The sequence below is a fragment of the Alligator mississippiensis genome, chromosome 15 (genome assembly GCF_030867095.1).
Source record: "Alligator mississippiensis isolate rAllMis1 chromosome 15, rAllMis1, whole genome shotgun sequence".
NCBI classification, from domain to species: domain Eukaryota; kingdom Metazoa; phylum Chordata; order Crocodylia; family Alligatoridae; genus Alligator; species Alligator mississippiensis.
Genome location: NC_081838.1, coordinates 27,615,856 through 27,635,914, shown reverse-complemented (window position 1 = coordinate 27,635,914; position 20,059 = coordinate 27,615,856). Strand labels below are relative to the sequence as shown.

The following is a 20,059-nucleotide window of genomic DNA, read 5'->3' as shown; positions in this document are numbered from 1 at the left end:
AGAAGGCCAGGCAGCAACATTGCCTGGCTGTAGGGCTGCTGTGAATGACTGGAGATAAGGAGGGAGCTGCCAGGGGTTGGCAGGAGGCTCCTGGTCCTGGGCATGACCTGAAACTGCACCCTGCTGTCACAACCAAATTAAGTACTGCCCATGCCACAAGCAAGAAATATATTAATCAAAACAGTTTTAGTGTATACAAGGTAACTAAGGGTTAACTAACAAGATGAAAATAACAGGGTTTTTTTTTCTGCGCATGTCAAAAAGAAATTTATTACTGCGCCACTAACAGAGATAAAAACTTTTGCCTTCTTTGCTTTATATAAATCATTGTAAGTGGTCGGAATGACAGGGGAGTGTCCGGGAGCGTTCCTATGATAACACCCTAGCGAAGACCACTATACAATTGGCGATGCTAATTAAATTTATGACGTGGCGAAAAACAATTGGCTAATATACAAATAAAACCCATCTTCACTTCCGTGAAGAAGGGGGACCTCCGTATGAACCTTGGAGACCTCTGATCACACGTATCAGAGTAACTGACAACTTGATCACTTGCCAGTGCCCCCCTTGCGTCTCGACCCAATCTTAAGACGTAAATCACCGACCTGCCGGCCCGATTTTTTTTCCATTTATCTGCCCGACGAAAGACTTTCATGCAGACCCTTCGAACCTTAAACTGTAACTAACCAAATATCTCTGACCTCCGTCTTTCACCACCTTAACGGCGTGAGTAAATAATCTTGCTTTGCAACCGATAAGCATCTGCGCCTAATTCCACTCCAAGCGTCATAAGTACCTGCCTGATGGCCTTCAAAGGTCTCGTACCCTTCACTGCAGTGCACGGCAGTGACACCTGCCAGGAGCGGGTGGCCTGGTGGGGCTCTCAGTGGCGCGGGAGCCCCCAGGAAATGCCTGGCCAGTGATCACCCCGGTGAAAGGTGGGTCAGGGCCCCTTAACCCCTAGCTCCCACCACCACTGGGTGGGTTACCCGTGCGTTGGTTGGGGGGCCCAGAGGGCCAGTGTTGTGAGGGGCCCAGAGGGCGGACCCCGAGAGTGGGAGTGATGTGGGCGTGGTGCTGCGGTTGCCACCGGGAGGACAGGGAGTAGTGGCACGGTGAGGCCCAGTGACAGAGTGAGCGGCTAGAGAGACCCAGCCCGAGGGGGAGAGTACCCTCGACTGGCCCAAGCTGGGGCCAGGACTATGGTAGTCCAAAGGGCCGGGGGCCCACCGCGAGGGACGCCCAAGAGCCAGGGGCCTGGCGTCCCGACTGGCATGGAGGTGGGCCGGGGCAAGTGGCAGAAGGTCCCGGGGGGACCACACGCGAGAGGGGAACATGGCTTCGGGGGGGCCAGGTAGCCCGGATGACGGCAGAGTGGCCGCCTGAGAGGAAGGATCAGAGAGGGGTCCTGTTAGGATGATTCTGGGGGCCAGTGATAGTGTTAACACCGTGATGCCATCTGCGAGGCTTGGGCTGCGGTATTAGGGGAGGTCGGAGCTGCAGAGCGCCCCTGGCATCGGGGCACTACAATGGGCAGCCTCCCGCTTAATTGACATCGATATGAATCAAACATCATCAAAGGCGTGGCGGGCAAGATAAGTGGGCGGTTGCCCAGAGACAGGTGGGCGGGCCACGAAGAGCTCAGCCCTGAGTAGGCCTGCTGTCAGGGTGACGGGCGGGCAGGCCACGGAGTTTGGCCCCAGGAAGCCCCTGTCACAGAGTCAAATCCCAGCCACACAATCTATCATTACACAGGGAAGGGTTTTATCTTTCTTGTGGGCTCCAAGGGGGCTGTGAAGCTTTGCTGGCCTGTCCTGCCAATAGCCCACACTCAGACTCACTCTGCCTCATGCCTTCCTATGGGGAGCAGGGAGTCTCCACACCCGCAAATGGCCCATTCATCAAATGGCCCATTGTCAGGTGCTGGAGAGCCTGCCTGGGTGGGGACCAGAGCCAAGGGTGGGGATTGCTCCTGCCCTCTCCTGACCAAGTGGCACAAACTTCTTTTTAAGGAAATGTTTCCTGTCCCCAGCCAAATCGAGTCCAAATCCATGAGTCAGTCCAGACTCATAAGTGGCCCTACACCCGGCAAACATCTTCCACTCCTCACCGGGGGCTTCAGATACTTCCAAAGTCTTTTGGCAGCATCCTGGGTGCAGGCCCGAACCCACATTCCCCAGGTCTCCCATGGAGCAGCAAGGTGCCGAGCCCCCCCACTTGCAGCCGGGCTCAGCTTCCCTTGCCATCTCTGGCAGGTAGTTGCTGCTGTCTTGCGAGAGAGAGCCCCGAAGCTGGGTGTTTGCGTTCTGTCTCCCCCACTTTCTTGCCCTCTCGCTTCTGCACCTTGGACTCTGGGATGGTTTTGCTGGTGGTGGAACTGCCCGGGGCTCCGGCATTTGTCCTGGCAGCACTCCCCGTCACCGAGACCTTCAGCACAAGTGTGGGGAGGCTTCCAGCGGGAGAGGAGGGTGCCCTGGACGCCCCGACCCACTTCCAGTGCCGCACTGGGGAAGTGTGGCCACAGCTCTCAAGGGGCAAGCCACCAGAGCACGAGCAGCCAAGCTGCTGGTGTTGCTAAGCTTGCTGGAGGAGGCTGGCATGCAGAAGTGTGAGTGGCCAGCCAAAAGCAAGTGCCAGGGGATGGATTTGGACCCACGCTTCCAGACAGACACCAGAACTCCCTAAACAAGGGGAAAGACCTTATCTGAGCCTAGTGCCTTAGATGTCTTGGGCACCCTGACAGCATAAGAAGCTTTAGGTTTGCTTTGCCTTGAATTGTCCTGCTTGTCACGAATAGGGGGTTGATTCCCCCTTCTCCCTGTTCTGTGCCCACTGGCAACATATAGGGGGTGCACTTCCACCCCCCAAGATTGGCTGTGCACCCCTGGAAGCACCAACCCCAAAACCGGAACTGCCGGCGGAAGTGCCCCTCCTTGACATGCACACACATTGTGATCTAGGAATAAGATAAGTGTGTCACCGCGGCATCAGGATCTGGGAGCGAGGGGGCGGGGAGGGAACGCTGCCCGAGGTCATGGAGGTGGGAACACTCTCACCTGGGGTTTTTCAATCTTCCTCCTCAGCCAGGGCCACGGCCTCGATGCAGGTCTCCACACCGTGCCCTGACTCCCAGCTCCGCATCTCCTGGGGCAGGAGGGCCAGGAACTGCTCCAGCACCACCAGCTCCAGCATCTGCTCCTTGCTGCGGCGCTGCGGCTCCAGCCAGCGCTGGCCGAGCTCTTGCAGGAGGCTGAAAACCTCCCGCGGCCCCTCGGCTTCCAGGCTGCAAAGGCCCCTGAAGCCTTGATGCCAGCTGGGTCTCTGGGGTGGGGAGGTCGTGCCCCGATGCCAGCTGTGGGGTCTTTGTGGGAAACTCGGTCTGAGGCGGGAGCTGCATGGCCTGCATCACCTCCTGCCCCCGGATCTCCTGGCGTTGGACTGGTTCCTCTTGCGCGGCGTCCAGATCCCTGGAGGAGGCAAGGAAGAGACCAGGGTCCCGGCCTACATGGATGACTTGAACGTCCTGTGCCAGAATAAGTGTTCAGGAGGAAGATCCCTGTGGCACACACAGGTCTACGAAGCGGCAGCAGGGGCCAAGCTCAATGTGAGCAAAAGCACCTGCCTGGCCACGGGCGAGCTCGGGGGCCTGGAGTCCCCGGGGGGCTCGGTCCCCTGCGAGGGGGTCCAGGTCCTTGGGCTGGAGGTTGACGCAGAGCTGAGCGGAAGAAGAGCCCGGGAGAAGGAGGCCGAGGGGAAGTAGGGGGTGCAGGGCCTTGGGGGGCCCTCCCCAGAGCCAGGAGCCGAGGGACCCCGAAACCCAAAGACAGGTGGCAGCTTGGGGGACCCCGAGACCCCCAGAACTGCACGTGGGGGGACCCCGAGACCCAACCGGAGCGGGCAGCATCACGGACCCGACACCCCCAGGGCCGGACCCGACACCCCCAGGGCCAGCAGCACCGCGGCCCCCTCGCCCCGACCCGCACCCCGTCCCCCAGCTCGGGCCGGGGCGCTCGGGTGCCGCCCCCCGCACGGGGCAGGGCGCGGGGGGCCCGGTCCTGGGGCACGAGAGAAGGAGGTGCCCGGGCCCCGCTCCTGCCCCGGCCGCCACCCCCGGCCCGGGCGGCACAGCGGGGTCGCGGGGCACCGGAGGGGGGGCGGGCCGGCGAGCGCGGCTCGGGGTGGGGGCCTGCCAGCAAAGGGTTAACGGGGGGGGGGTCTGCGCTCCGCTCCCAGCAGCCCCCGCGGCGGGGGGGCGGGGCCTGGCCTGCCCAGGCCGGCGGGGCGGGGCGGGGCAGGCGCAGGCGCTGCCCGAGCGGTCCCGGGCCGGGAGGTGGATGGGGCCGGGCTGCCTGAGCCTCCGGCTCTGTCGGAGACCCCCAGCGGCACCTGGGCGCCCTCGCCGCCCCGCGACTGGCCGCCTGCTGTGGTGAGCAAAGACCCTTTTCCCTGAAACAAGCTAGTCTGTCTGTTCAGAAGATGTCCCGGACCAGAGGCCCTTGTTCAAAACCCGAGGTCGTGCCCTCGGTAAATGCGTGTTATTGCCAGACAGCGGTCATGTGCTCCGCAAATGTCTGTAACTCTGCTGTTTTGCTCCCCAACGTTTTAACGGCTGCTTAGCTTCCGCAAAAAGTTTTAAAATCTGCTAGACCAAAACTGATTGTGTTAAGGCAGCATTGTAATTCTGTTGCTTATGGAAAAGGACAACACTGCCACGGGAGATGCGGAGCTGGGAGTGAGGCTGCGGTATGACCGGGGCCGAGGGGTTTCACCTGGGGCAGCAGGAAGAGACGCTCCCTGTGAAAACGTTTCGCCCTGATGCTGCTGTGCCCGTCTCCGTGTGTTTGGGGGATGTTCCCTCCCAGATCCCAGCTCCCCGGTGATGTATTTATCCCGTCCCCAGGTCACACCGAGTGTGAAGGTCGAGGACGTGTCGTTGGACACGATGCAGCCCACAGGGGCACCGCAGGAGCCTGGTGAGTCCTGGCCGGAGCAGCCATGGGCCTGTCCTGCTGCAGAGTCCCCTGGACCCGAGGAGACCGGGGAGGTGTCAGCAGACAACAGCTGCTCAGGCTGGTGCCCCAGACGAGGCCCTTCCCCAGGAGCAGGGAAGGAGCGCTGGCTCGACCCTTTCCCGCAGCCGGAGGCAGCGTCCCTCCGTGGAGAAATCTCTCTGCTGCAACATTTTGATGGGGTCAGCGCTCCAACACATCAGCGGTTCTTGTTCTCCAGGAAACATTTCACGTGCCCTCTAGAAAACTGGCCTTGCATTTCCCCTCCCCCTCCTTAAACGTGCACGCTGATAAAACCTCAGGCATCCCTCGAGCTTCTTTCCCAGGGAGCAATTTCCCAGCAGGCTCTGACGTGGTGTGTTCACCACCCCACGCTGGGACAGAGCTGTTGGGGCTCATCTCCAGTGTCATCCCATGGAGGTCTGTTAGAAAGACCTATGGGATTTTGTGTCTTTTTTCTCCCCCTTCTTCCACCCTCTGAAGTCTACATTTTCCTTAGTCCCAGACCAGTCCAGGAGACGAGCAGGGCTTTCCCGGTGCCAGCAGCACCAGCGCTAACCTGTGCACTCTCTTCCCACCCACAGGTGCTGGCACCCTGAGCAGAGCAGAGCAGCAGCCTCCTGAGGCGGGGCCTGGAAACCTGGAGCTGCAGAGGACTTCGCCAGGGAGACTGGAGGAGAGGAGCTCCCTGACACCTGAGCCGGGCCAAGTGCAGAGGGGGCAGGGCAGGCCTCCAAAGCAGGAGGAGAGCTGGGAGGTGAGCAGGGCACCTGGTTCAGTCGTGGGTGGGAGCACAGCTGGGGCAGAGCCCAGGACGAGCCAGGGGTGCTGTAAGGAATGTGAGGAGTGGAGAAGACCTGAAGAGAGACAAGCCTGCGGTAGTGGAGGTTGCAAATGCACAAAGCTGGCATTGGCGCAGGAGTGGGTACAGTAGCCGATCCAGTCGGCAGCTGGACTCCATTTCCCAGCAGCCCCTGCCCACATGGCTGGGGCTGGTCTCCATGGCAACCCCGGCCCCAGCTGTGCTGTGAGAGTTCAAGGGTGGGGTTGCCATGGAGACAAGCCCCAGTTGTACTGGCAGGCAGCAGGGCAGAGCAGGGCAGCTTGCTCTGGAGCCAAGGCAGGGTCTTGATCTGTAGCCTGCGTGCTCCAGGCAGCGGCGCACAGGCAGGGGATTGAGCTCTGCCCTTGCTGCAGGCCAGGCTGTCACCCCTGCAAGGAGCCGGGGCAGATCCGCGGTCCCCTGTCCGCACGCCCAAGCAAACAGAACGTGATGAGCTGGGCTGAAGCCAACACGTGAACTCGTGTGTCCACAACGGCATCCACATCACGTTTCAGCTGAAGACTGGGGAATGGTGTACCCGTACCTGTCATGGCTAAGATTGCAATTAGTTGTAGCACAGAGTGATTGCAGAGAGGGCTGTGGCGGCTGGAGGCAGGTGGGACAGGAGACACTGATGGTGTAATGCTTGTGACTGCAGGTCCGGGAGGTGTTTGAGGACGTGGCCGTGTATTTCACGCGGAAGGAGTGGGAGCTGCTGGAAGATGACGACAAGGTGCTTTACCAGGACCAGATGCTGAAGAATTTCAACACCCTCGTTTCCCTGGGTAAAGCTCTGGTTCTTGTTTCTCCTTGGAGCTATGTGAGCTCTGGAGTTTTGTAATTGTCTCCCTGTGTTTCAACAGTCTCATCCTCATGAACCTTTGGCTGGAGGTTTCTATCCACTTCGTCCCCACTGCTCTGTCAGTGATCAGGCTGGTTTCACATTTCAGCCTGATATATCCACCTTCATTTGATCCAGCCACCTTCACTTGCGTCTGCCCCATTCTTATAACTCCTGGTTCTTCCATATGCAGCAGTTTCTTGCCAGCGTGATTTCCCTTTGCCGTTTCAGTGTGTGCATATCCTCTCCAGTTGCTGTTTCTTGGAGAATTATTCTGATTTCCTCCCTGCCTGGCCTAGCCTGTCCTCTCCAAGCACATTTAACAATCCTAGCATGCTCAGTTCTGTGAGATCTAAATCCCCTTTCTGCTCTCGTTCTGACCCAGCAGAAGTTAACAGAAAGTCTTATTGGCCCCTGTTGCTACAGCAGTGGCTGGTGCATTTCCTCAATTCTTCCTCTAGTGACATACGTACGTGTGATGTAACTGAACTATTTCTTCCGGGGGGTCACTGGAATCGTCGGTCCACATCCCTTCCTAACATGTTCATCTCCATAGACCAGACTGTCTGGCTTTGCTGTGTTTCTGTTAAGACCTGTGCTCTCCAGCCCTCTCTGCCATTCTCAAAAGTTTTCTTGTACTCATGCTGAAAACCCTCTGCAGATCAGATGCACATCATTGTGATTAAAAAAACTGGGCTATCTGCAAGACCTAGTAAAAACCATTTTCATTTCCAGAGTATCTCTAATACAGGGGCTTGTTCTGGGTTGTGCGCAGGGTTGAGGTACTTACCTTTTACTAGGTCAGTTAGCTTTTCTGATGCGTCCTTTTCTGAATGGGTCCCTCTTCCCAAAGAAGTCGCATTGTCAGCCACTTGTCCTGTATGCTTTCACTGGCTCCAGTCTCATTTTAAACCTTCACTAAGCTCATTTTCACTCCTTTTGCTGGAATGACACTGGTAGCGTTTTTTAAATCTAATATAATAAAGGGCTTAGTCCGTCTGTCCGTCCGTCTGTCCGTGAGGGTCTTGGAGCACTCTGAAACAACCAGTCAGAATGCTCCAAGAGCGTTATGGACAGAGGGGATGGAGCGGGGGCCCTGCTCTTGGGAGGTGGCGGCAGTGCAGGCTGGTGGGTGGAAGCGCTCCGTCCCCACCCCCATCATTGTTGACGGCCAATTCGCTCGTCTATCCATACATAAGTGTGTTCAATGTCTCTTCTTTTTGGTACCTTGAAAGTGTAAAAGCTTTATCGTTCTGCTCCCTAGTACATCACGGATCACGACATCCATTTGCCTGTCCCTGGTGACCCTGTCAGTTTTAATTTCCTTTCTAAACCAGGAGTGATTGGTGCTTTGTTTCCTATGACAATCCCTCCACCACCTGGGTGACAAGCAACATCATCTGTTGAAGGCTTCTGCCTGTAGTGCCTTGTCTTTCACCTTAAATGCCCATTTTCCCATGTCCATCAAGGCCCTAATAGAAATGTTATGTTCATCAGATCGATTCCCCAAATCCCAGCTGGTTATTCTGCATCCAGTATCCAGTCACAAACCCTCTTTAACCACTGCCCCAAACAGGATATCGAGGTCCTGCACCTGACTTAATCTGCAGCATCCAGCAAGGACAAGTGGAGCTCTGGGTCTGTGATGATGAGGACTGTGGGGAAATCTCAAGATCTGACAACCTGCTAGCAGGTGAGTTGTGGCCCTCCTCCCTACTCCCCTCTCAGTAATGCTCCATGCCCAGAGCCCCAGGGGATCCTGGAATGTGCAGACCTGCCCTGTGCTACCATTCCAGGGTGCTGACCTCCAACACAGTATATTATGGTGTAATGTGTCCAGGCAGGTGTTATTCCCACTTCCTGAAATTCAGCAATGTGGAGACAAGTAACTGTTACTTTCTTCTCCCTGTAATGACAGATTTTAGGGGACAGTCAGGTTTGCTGTCTTGATTTTTTTGACTCGGATTTGGTTTCCCTGGGCTGCTACGATGTTAAGTTTCCATTTTCAGTCAACAACGTAAGAGTTGATTCCCCAGATCCAGGTAGCCATACCTGTGTAACAGGATCTCCCAGAGCATGATGGGATTTGTAGTCCCACATGGAAACCAGCATGGTATGCAGAGGCTCTGTGTAGCCATTAGTTTGGGGCAAGAAAGAAGCTGATGCTTTCCCTGGCTTCCCCTGGTCAGGTTAACCTAGTACCCAGGAAGTGTTTCATCATGGTCTCAGGCTGCATGAAATGGCTCCATGGCACGGGTGAGATTCAGAAGCTTTCAAGTTGTGGGTGGAAGTGAATCCCCCATGGTTTGCACCAAAATTGCCACCTTTCAGTTTAATCTCTGGAGCCCTGAGTGTCATGAAGCCCAAAACTCAGCACTGAGTCCAGGTTTGGGTTCATGTCTCTGCCTTAGACCCGGTGCAGACTCCTGTGACATGGAGGCCACCTGAGACCTGTCAGTGGAGGAAAGGTCTATGGGCTCATTCCCTGCACCAGACCTTGTTCTGGAAGCAGGCAGGAAGTATAGCCCTGCTCCTTTCAGAAGAGAGCAACAGCTGTAAGTCCTCCCCTCCTCCTCAGGCTGTTAGAGCAAGGAGCTATTCAGGCACTGTCCTGACGCACATGTCCTGTACGTACTTCTGCTAGCAGGGTCTGAGGTAAGAGGCCTGAGAGCGGGGCCAGAAACCCTGAGAGTCCAGCTCTGAACTCCACCGAGTAGGGAACATTAGCTGGGCACAGGAAGCTGCCCCTCCCTCGCCCCCAGCACTTGGGGTTTTGTCAGGAAGACCTTGTTTTCTTGAGGGAACCCAAGCGCTAGGTCCAGGCCTGCTGTGAGGTCCATCCCAGCAGAAGACATAGCAGTGTTTGCCCTTTGCCAGCAGGGCAGGGACTAATCTGGAGCTTTACTTCCCCGTGCAGGAGGTGCCTGGCTGCTGAGCAGAGCTGAGGAGCAGCCTCCTGTGGAAGGGCCTGCAGACCTGAAGCCAACATGGACTTCCCTAGGGAGTTTGGGTGAGGTTGGCTCCTGGAGACTTGAAAAGGAGCAGTGGCACACGAGTCAGGGGAGGCCACAAAACCAGCAGGAGAATGTGGCAGTGAACCAGGTACCATCTGCAGTTGAGCATGAGAGTGGAGAAGGGGCAGAGCCTAGAAAGAGCCCTGGGTGCAGGGAACACTTTGTGGAGCTGAAAGACCTAAAGACCTGCTGGAAAGATGCACTGCATTCCAGCCAAGGCATTGGGAAGTGGCTCAGAGGAAAGCAGGAGCTCCCTGCCAAGCAGAGGGGCAGAGCCTACCCCTGCCCCAAGGTCAGAAAAACCTTTAACTGTTCATCATTCTTGGCTCTTCACAAGATAAGAAACCAGGAAAAACCCCATGCATGCACCAAGTGTGGAAAGAGCTTCACCTGCTTGTCTACCCTGGCTGCTCACTGTCAGTTCTGTCTGAGGTTATCCTGGGATGCTTCGGGCTGAAAGACACCCAGAAATATTACCAGTGCGCAAAGCACCCCCAAGGCTTCCAGGGTCTGTGCGCCTTGGTCTGCACAGACCCCATCAGAGACCAGTGCTGGGATGGTGGCAACGTTAGGCCAAGCTTGCGGGGGTTCCCCAGGAAGCAGGACATCCAGCTGTAGGCATCCCATGTGAGACTGCTGAAGCTAGGTTTTTGGGTTGGCACAATGAGGAGGGTGGCTCTGAGTAGTAGTGCGCCCTACTGTGCCGCCACAGCCATCACCCATTTTTTCTCCCTGTCTTTGCACCAGCACATTCACCTGGGCAAGAAGACACACCGCTGCACTGCGTGCTGGAAGAACTTCATTTGCTGGCAAGACCTGTCCCAGCACCAGTGTGTGCAGCACTGCTGCACCAAGTGTGGGAAGAGATTCAGGCAGCTGTCCAGCCTGTCCAGGCACTGGTGCACGCACACAAGGGAGAAACCACGTCAGTGCTCGGAGTGTGGGAAGAGCTTCACTCACTCCTCTGGCTTGGCTCAACACCAGCGTATCCACACAGGGGAGAAGCCATATCAGTGCTCAGAGTGTGGGAAGAGCTTCATCCAGTCCTCCAACCTGGCCCGGCACTGGCTCATCCACACAGGGGAGAAGCCACATAAATGCTCAGAGTGTGGGAAGAGCTACGCTAGGTCCTTTGGCCTGGCTCAGCACCAGCGTATCCACACAGGGGAGAAGCCATATAAGTGCTTAGAGTGTGGAAAGAGCTTCACCCAATTCTCCCACCTGGCCCAGCACCAGCGTATCCACACAGGGGAGAAGCCACATAAGTGCTTAGAGTGTGGGAAGAGCTTCACCCAATTCTCCAACCTGGCCCAGCACCAGCGTATCCACACAGGGGAGAAGCCACATAAGTGCTTAGAGTGTGGGAAGAGCTTCACCCAATTCTCCAACCTGGCCCAGCACCAGCGTACCCACACAGGGGAAAAGCCAATTCGGTGCTTGGAGTGTGGGAAGAGCTTCACTCAGTACTCCCACCTGGCCCGGCACTGGCGCATCCACACAGGGGAGAAGCCATATCAGTGCTCAGAGTGTGGGAAGAGCTTCAGCCGGTCCTCCCACCTGGCCCGACACCAGATCAGCCACACGGGGGAAAAGTCACATCTGTGCTGGGAGTGTGGGAAGGGCTTCACCCGATCCTCCCACCTGACCCGGCACCAGCTCAGCCACACGGGGGAAAAGCCACATCAGTGCTCAGAGTGTGGGAAGAGCTTCAGCCAGTCCTGCCACCTGGCCAAACACAGGCTCATTCACACGAAGGAGAAGGCACATTAGTGCTCAGAGTGTGGGAAGAGCTTTAGTCGATCTTTGCACCTGGCCTGGCACCAGCTCATCCAAATGGGAGACAAGCCACATCAGTGCTCGGATTGCGGAAAGCGCTTCAACTGATTTTCCGACCTAGCCCGGCACCAGCTCATCCACACAGGGGAAAAAACCACATCAGTGCTTGGAGTGTGGGAAAGGCTTCACCCAGTCATCCAGCCTGGTTAAGCACCAGCGCATCCACACAGGGGAGAAGCCACATCAGTGCTCGGAGTGTGGGAGGAGCTTCACTCAATCCTCCCACCTGGCCCGGCACAAGCTTGTCCACATAGAGAAGAAACCATGTCAGTGCTCAAGAGTGTGGGAAGTGCTTCCCCCACTCTTCTACTGTGGCCCAGCACCAGTGCATCCACATCCAGGATCATCCATAATTGTGCCAGCAAAGTAGGCAGGGCTTTGGGATGTCTACCCGCTCAGCACCTACCAGTGTCTGTAGCCAGGCAAGCAGCCTCATGCTGGTGGACTGCAGCAAGAGTTCCCCCATGATTCCCCTCTGCTAGGGCCCTGCAGAGCCCAAAGGGCACAAATTCTGTCTGTGAAGACTCAATGAGGGGAAGCAGTTAAAAGGAAACATCTCGGCTAGATGCCAGCCCAGATGCTGGGGAAACCTGTGAGGAGATGATCTTTGCATCTGCCTTGGAGCCTGTGCCATCCCCATCTTTCTCTAAAAGCAGCCAGTGCTTCCAGGGTCAGGTGAAGTGCCTTCACGATAGGATGCCTTCCTGTAGACAACTGGGTCCAAATGTCACCCTGGTCCAAATGCCACCCAGGGACAGGGACTGTTCGACTGCCTCCCAGCTTTGTCCTCCTGCTCCCAGGGTTGTGGTGTGTGAGGCTCTTGCGTTGCAAGAAGGAAGCCGTTTATGGCTGGGGAAGCATTTCCTGCCTTCCACCTTGACCTTCCCTTTCCTCCCAAGCACATCACTCTGCTCCCAGGCCTGCACATGCCCTTTGGAGTCTGCAGGAAGCTGCTACTGTCACCCCGTGAGCCCAGTTTGGCAGTTTTGCTTCTCAGCCCCTTGTCACAACTGCAGCACCGTTTGCCAGCTGCCCCCGCCCTCCTTCCTTTCTCTATAACAGAGTCCTTTCTAATCAAGCCCCACAAGTAACAGATTCATAGTTGTTAGGGGCTGGAAGGGACCTTACAGATTTTTGGGTCCAGCCCCCCTGTGCTTCAACAGGAAAGACCGCTGGGGTCAAATGACCCCAGCAAGATGGGCATCAAGAAACTTTTTGAAGATCACCTTTAGGGAGAGCCTGTTTCAAACCCCAAAGAAGTTTTTTTCTATGTCCAGTCTGAAGTAATCTTCAATCAGCTTGTGCCCATTAGTTCTAGTCCTCCCCTGGGGGGCCTTGGTGAAGAGATGCTCCCCCAGGCCCTGATGGACTCCCGTGATATATTTATAGGCTGCCACCAAGTCCCCTCTGAGTCGTCTTTTCTCCAGGCTGAACAGGCCCAAGTCTTTCAGCCTCTCTCACATGACCTGGTCTCTAGGCCTCTAATCCTGCACGTGGCCCTCCTTCGGACTCTCTCAAGCTTCTCCACATCCTTCCTGAAGTGCAGCACCTATAACTGGATGCAGTCCTCCAGCTGCGGTCTCACCAAGGCCAAGTAGAGCAGGAGGATGACGTCTTTAGACTTGCTCGAGATGCCTCAGCAGATGCATGGGAGTGTTTGATTAGCTCTGCCAGCTACAGCATCACATCGGTGTCTCGTGTTCATGTTGTCTGTCATGACACCCAAGTCCCGTTCAGTTGTGGTGCTGGCAAGCGTAGCACTGCCGCGCCTGTAAGTGTGTTGTGGATTATTTCTCCCCAGATGGAGCTGTAAAGAAATCCTTTTTCTCTTGGTGGCCTCCCTTCTTGGAGTCTGCCCAGCCCCACCTCTGGTTTCCAACTCTGGCTGCTGGATCCACCTGGTCTCCTAGGTGATGCCAGTGGGAGCGGGGGACTCGGTCTTCCTTTGTTCCAGCTTCCTGCCCAGATACTCGGGAGGCACTGGTGTCTCCGCCGGGGTGGGGGCATTGCTGATGTTGCTCCAGCTAACTAGCCTGCATCAGCCGTGCTCTGAGGATCCTGGTTTTTGGTTGGAGCTTAGTGATGAGGTCAGAAAAGTGATAAAAAGAGGTCGCTCTCTCTTGGGAGAGGCAGACATTTTTTGGGGATGCTGAAACAAGCAGAAGGACTCCAGACCTCCATCAGTCTGTGGATGGACATGTGAGTAACTTACCTGAAATTTCGCCAGTAATTTAGGATTAAGCGAAGTAGACATGTATCAAACGGGCCAACGAGCCCATTCTGTTTTGCTCAAGGTGTTGTTTTTCTAATACTCTTCTATCCTGTACTCCTTCCCCAGTCTCCCTCGCTCAGATTCATGAAAGCTATCTGTTCTAGCACACCTAGCTGCGAATGCTTGAGAGGAGGGACAGACCTTTACACTCCTAGCACAGCTCGGTGGATTATTACCTGAAACCATTCTGGATGGCTCCAGGCTATACCAGCTATACTACCAGGGGGAAAAGCACCCCCAAGGTCTGCAGGGTCTGTCTACCCCAGGCAGCACAGAGTCCTAACGGAGCCCAGAGCCCAGGGGATGGCAGTGATTACCCCAGGCTTGCAGCTATGGGGTTGGTTGGATATAAGCACCCCAGGGGAGACACCTGAAGCATGGTTTTGGTTAGGCACGTGAGGTGGGTGGCTCAGTGTAGTAGCACCCCCTACTATCCCACCACAAGAGTACTTTGCATTTCTCTGTATTAAACAACAGCAGGTTGAGGTCTGCCCACTTCACAAGTCTGTCCAGGTTGACCTGTAGTTCCAATCTGTCCTGGGCCATGACCACACTCCCCCATAGGTTGGTATCGTCAGCGAACTTTGCCAGTTTGCTTTTAATACCCAACTTGAAATCATTGCTGAGCATGTTGAAAAGCACTGGTCCGAGTACTGAGCCCTGAGGGACACCACCGGTCACCTTCCAAAGGCCTTTTTGAAATCCAAGCATATGGCATCGACCTCATTTCCTGTATGCAGTGGAGAGTTACCTGATCATAGAAGAAAATGAGGTTGGTCTGGCACAACCTGCCTGTGACAAAGCCATGTTGGCTGCCATTCGGAATACTACTTTCTGTTAGCCTGTTAGTGATGGGCTCTTTGATAATTTTCTCCAGGATTTTACTGGGGATTGAGGTCAAACTGATTTGCCTGCAATTTCCTGGGTCCTCCTTTCTTCCTTTCTTAAAAATAGGCACCACGCTGGCCTTCTTCCAGTCTCCTGGGACCTCTCCCAAGCACCATGAGTCTTCAGATAACTTAGCCATAGGTCATGCAATGACATCGGCCAGTTCTTTTAGCACTCTTGGGTGTAGTTCATCTGTTCCTACTTACTTGTAGGTATTTAGCCTTTGTAGGTGCTTCTGCACAAGATGTATGCCAACTAGGGGAGGGTGATCACCCCCACCATGATCATCCTGTATCCTGTCAAGCAGGCTAACACCTTGGACTTGTGGCATACCGACATGAAGTATTCATTCAGGAGTTTGGTTTTGTCCTGAGTGTCGGTTATCAGCCGTCCCATTTCATTTATCAGGGGCCCTGTGCTTCCCTTGGGTTTTTTTTTTGCTGTTAGTTTGTTTTTTTCACTTCCTACATATCTAAAGAAGGACTTCTTGTTGTCCTTGATTCTGGTTGCCAATTTGTATTCAGTTTGTGATTTTGCTGTTCTGATCTGTTCCCTACAGATGTGGGCTGTTGCTGAATACTCCTCTTTGGTAGTTATTGCAGACTTACATCCTTTGTAGGCTTCTCATTTTAATTTCAGGACGTCCGTGACTTCCCTGTTGAGCTCTTCTGCTGCCTTTCTTACAACTTCCATTGGGCTTTTAGGATTACTTCCTTGAGGAAGAGCCACTCTTGTACTCCCTTCCTCATCAGACCATGGTCCCGCAGGGCCTCACCAGCCAGTCTCCTGAGCGTGTGAAAATCAGCTTTTCTAAAATCAAGGATTTCAGTCAGATCCGAACAACTCCTCCACTCTTCTTCCCAACATCATACTTCCTGTACAGGGTGTATCCCCCTTTGCCTGTGGTTCAGTCATAGGTGGAGTCCCACCAGGTCTTTGTAGTCCCTATGAGGTCATATTGATTGTTGGTTAGCAGGAGGGCTAGTTCCTCCTGCTTGTTTCCCATGCTTCTGGTGTTAGTGTACAGGTAATGAAGCCTGCCAGTGGAGGCCCGAGGCTTCCTGATGAGCTGTGGGATAATCTGTGCATTGGCCAGTGTCAGAGAATGTTTCCTATTGTACCCTGAGACGTTGGTTTTGAGGTTGCCATTTCTCATGCTTGTGCTAGTAGCTGCTGGTCTGTCCCCCAGTGATCTCAGTTTAAAGCCCTATCCAGGAGGTCCGCCATTCTAGCCAAGAAAAGCTGCTTCTCCTTCGGCACGAGGTGGATGCCATCTCTTCCCAACAAGCCGCAGTCCCTGAGGTGCATGCCATGGTTGAAGTAGCCGAAGCCCTCGCACTAACCCCATCACCGGAGTCTTCTCTTTACTTCTCTGCATCTATCCCTCCTGTATCTGGCCCACCACTGGGAGGACCGAGGAGAAAACTACCTGTGCCCCCGACCCCTTCAGCCAAGCCCCCAGAGCCCTGTGCTGTCTCATGACCCAGGGTTGTTCCTGGCTGTGTCATTCGTGCCCATGTGGATGAGAAGCATGGGGTAGTGGTCGGAGGGCCAAGCAAGTTCTGGGATCCTTTCAGCCACGTCCCGGATGCGAGCCCCTGGGAGGCAGCAGACCTCCCAGGTTAGGGGGTAGAGACCTAATTAGGGAGTGTACTGTATATAGACGAGACTCCATAATAACTCAAAAATTAAGCCTCACTCCTTTATAGTGTGTGTGTGTGGGGCGGGGGGGGGAGGTTTGTGAGAGGGTGTGGCTGTGTGGGGGGCATAGGGTATGTTGTGGTGTTGTATACGTGGAGGGGTTGGGGGTCAGGGTGTATGTGTGTGTAAGGTATGTAGAGTGTGAGGGAAAGTGGAGGTAGGGTGTGAGGACCTCCACACATTCCCCACGTGGTGTGTAGCTCCCTCTGCCTGGAGCAGCAGGTGGTGGGTGGGGAGCCCAGGGAGCTTGTGCCCCACGCAGGCACTGGCACCTGGAGGGCTACGGCTCTGGTCACCTCTGCAGCAGGGCTCCATCTACTCCTGGTGGGGTCCACTGACCCGCACAGATGGAGGTAGGAGAGGCAGCTGCGTCCAGCGTGGGAGCTGCAGGCACGTGGACCGCTATAGCGGTGGCAGCATTCTGCGGTCCCAGCATTGCAGCTGGAAACCACATGCAATGGCATGGAGGTGGCCAGCCCGGCTAGGCACCTCGGCAGAGTGCAGCTCCCAGCTGTAATGCCAGGACTGCAGAACGCAGCAGGAGCCAGCCCGGCCCCTGTGGTTCCCAATTGGCTCCTGCTGCCACCGGCCCTGAGACCTGGCGTCTCATGCTTTGGCTCACTGCCACTGTCTCCCACCCCGCCTGCCACTGCTGCCTTTCCTCCGCCTCTTACCTTTCTTCCCTGCTCACCACCACCGCTCAAATCCCCCACCCCACCCCCCCGCCACTCCACCCCCTGCCTTCCTTCCTCTTCGGTAGGACGTGGATCACAGCTGAAGGGCAGGGATCGAATGGCACAACAGGACCCAGCTGAGAAACCTGTGCCAGGCTGGCTTCTGCTGCACCAGCGACCCTTCCTTGCCCTCCACCCCTTCTTTTCTGATGCAACACTCTCCAGGGAGGGATCCAGGAGAGCCTGCTCCTAACCAGACACTCAGACCCCACAGTCGAGCACTGTGTTCAAATTGGACTAAGTGAAATGTCCTGGTACTGCAGGAAGACAGAAAAGGATGGCTGGAAAGAAATGGCAGACCTCATCTGATGGAGAGGGCTCTGGCATAGACTTTTTCTGGAGTAGACCCTCTGAGGAGGGCAGTGGGTGGGGATATGGGTCTGAGGGTCCACAGTTGCGCAGTGCTGTAACCAGTTGGGTATGAGGGTCCGCAGTTGTGCACTGTGTAACCAGTTTTTTAGTGTGCTTTGATTTGCCAAATGAATCACAAGGGCTACTTGAAAGTGTTGGCGATATGCATGTGTGTATCTATCCATCTATCTTTGCAAAAAAAAAAAGAAAAATCACAAGATATATGTCAAGATTTCAAAGAGGAAAGAAGTGTCAAGAAACATGCTCACCTGTGTCAGACTTTCTTAACTCTTTGCATCAACCATGGTAAACACGTTTAAAAAAAAAATTGATTGTCAGTAAAAACCTTGCAATAAAAAAAATTTTGGGGTTGGCAACCCTGCTTGACAGCAACAATGGTTTTACACTCTGCTGTCCCCTCCAACGAGGGGTCCCCTACTTATCCCCACACCCGGATGTTCTGGACTTCACCCTGTACCATATTGTCCACCTCAGCCCAGCCCCCACCTTACCCCAATGTCTGTGCCCCACTGCCCGGGCACAGACACCTCAAAGCAGCTTACCTGCAACCCAACCATACTACAAGCATCCTGGGACACTGCAGCAGGAGCACTAGACTGAGAGAGCATTCCCTGCAGGGTGCTGTGCTCCCACTCAGACACCAGGTACCACTTCAGTTCTCTGTCGGTGGGAGCTCTAGTCAAGCTGCAGCTGTTTATTGTTTTTACTGAGAGCTACAGTGTTTTTCCTGACTTTACTGACTGTCATTCTTAGCCCTATTTTTTAATGGCAGTCAGTATACTTTGTGACAGTTTGCAACCCTGAGCAGGACTCAGCACAGCCTTACCCTACACCTGAACAGCACTAAATGCAGATAAAGGCCCAGGGCAATAGGAAGGTGAGAGAGGATTAGAGCTCTTGCATGCACAGAGCTACCATGCACACCCCACCACACCTACAAACCATCCCCCACAAGCCCCACTACTGTGCCCACCCTCCCCCAAAGACTGTTACACACCCCATACACACTGCAGCCACCCACAGTCACCCACAAACCCCACACTCACACCCACACACCTCTGGGGGAAACCCCACTCACTGCTATATGCACATACCCCACCACACGCACGCACCCATACACACACCGCAAGCCACCCTCCCCTTCCACACACCCCACAAACCCCATACCCACCCACATCCACAACCCCCCCAAGCCCACCCACCCACATCCACACATACCCCCACACCCCATATCCACACATCCACAACAATCTATAAACCCCATACCCACCCCCACACTCATCTACCCACACATTCCCATACTCCCCCCACCCCACACCCCCAGTATGCAAAAGACTTGATTTGGGGCTATTATGCAATCACCTGTCTATATACACAGCACAAAAATAAGGACTTTAAATTAAATTAAATTAAATTAAAATATGTTATTGTGGTTGTTTGAGATTTGTATATAATTTCCCTCCCCCATTTCAAGATGGTAAACCCCCTTCCCAAAAGGAGTACTGGGGGCAACGGGAGGGACTTCCCAGGGCAAAGGTCAGGGGTTTGGGGGCAGGACTTCTGGTCCCAAGATGGTGACCAGGGGGCAGGGTGTTTGTCAAGGAGTGGGGCCACCCTGGCGGCTCTCAACAGCTCACCAAACCTCATTCAGCGGCCCTCCAGCCAAAATAATTGCCCATCTCTGCTCCAAACTCTGTATCCCTCTGACACAACCAGCTGTGGGAAACATGAAACATTTGAACCCCACAGTCTGTGGCAGTCCGGTACCTACCTGCAGACTTTGGCACCATCTCCCCACAGCGCTCCCACAAGTCTTGTCCCCTCTCCCCAGTCAGTCCCAGGTCTCCTCTCTCTCTCTGTCCCAAGCTTCGCTGCTTCCAGGCAGCTGCCCCTGCTCCATCCCTGCTCCAGTCACCAGTTCCCTGAACCATGCAGCGTTCCCTTCCTTAGGCAGCCACTGAGATGCAAGGACCTTTCTCAGTGCACCTGGCTTTGGGCTGAGCCTGGCCACCATGGCCAGGCAACTCCAATTACCGAGGGAGATAGACAGCCCACTGCTCCTGTCCCAGTCACCAGACTGCCTCCCAACAAGACCCTGCCTAGCCCCCTACTGCTGCACCTGGAGGAGACCTAGCTCATCACATTCCCCGTTTCTGCCTGCACTGATGCGTTCTTCTCTACTGGTGCATCTTCGTGAGACATTTACTGTGGAGTTGACTAGTTAGTTGTGCAGTAAAGGTCTCCCATCTACACATACGCCCCTATTAGGCTGGAGGAAGTTGACTGACTCTGAAGCGGAGTAGTACTTGTAAATATTAGTAGTATCCTGCTGCAGAGTTTCTTACTCTGCGACAGTGCATGTGTAGAAACTCTCATGGCTGGTCGGGGAAAGAAAGTGCTTCAGTGTGGGGGCTGCTGTTGGCTTATTCCGCAATGAATCACCCTCGTGCCCCAGTCAGCCCCTGTGCAGCGTGCTGAGCCAGGCGGAGCATCCCCAGGCTTGCAGGCTGATGCTTGGGGCCTCTGGCAGCTAGGGCTGCTCTGACCTGGCTCAACATGCAGTGGT

At 55.1% G+C, this 20,059-nt stretch overlaps 1 protein-coding gene and 1 pseudogene across 1 annotated transcript; one reads left to right on the top strand and one right to left on the bottom strand.

Annotated features, from left to right (window-relative positions):
- Positions 1–277: 277 nt before the first annotated feature.
- On the bottom strand, positions 278–4,559 carry LOC132245550 (collagen alpha-2(I) chain-like). Its single transcript, XM_059718132.1, has 4 exons — positions 4,551–4,559; positions 3,626–4,229; positions 3,060–3,526; positions 278–2,430 (listed from the first exon to the last, which is right to left on the bottom strand). The coding sequence occupies exons 1-4, from the start codon at positions 4,557–4,559 to the stop codon at positions 2,233–2,235; spliced, it is 1,278 nt and encodes a 425-aa protein (XP_059574115.1). The 3' UTR covers positions 278–2,232.
- On the top strand, positions 4,291–17,868 carry LOC132245827 (zinc finger protein 883-like; annotated as a pseudogene).
- The last annotated feature ends 2,191 nt before the right edge of the window (positions 17,869–20,059 follow it).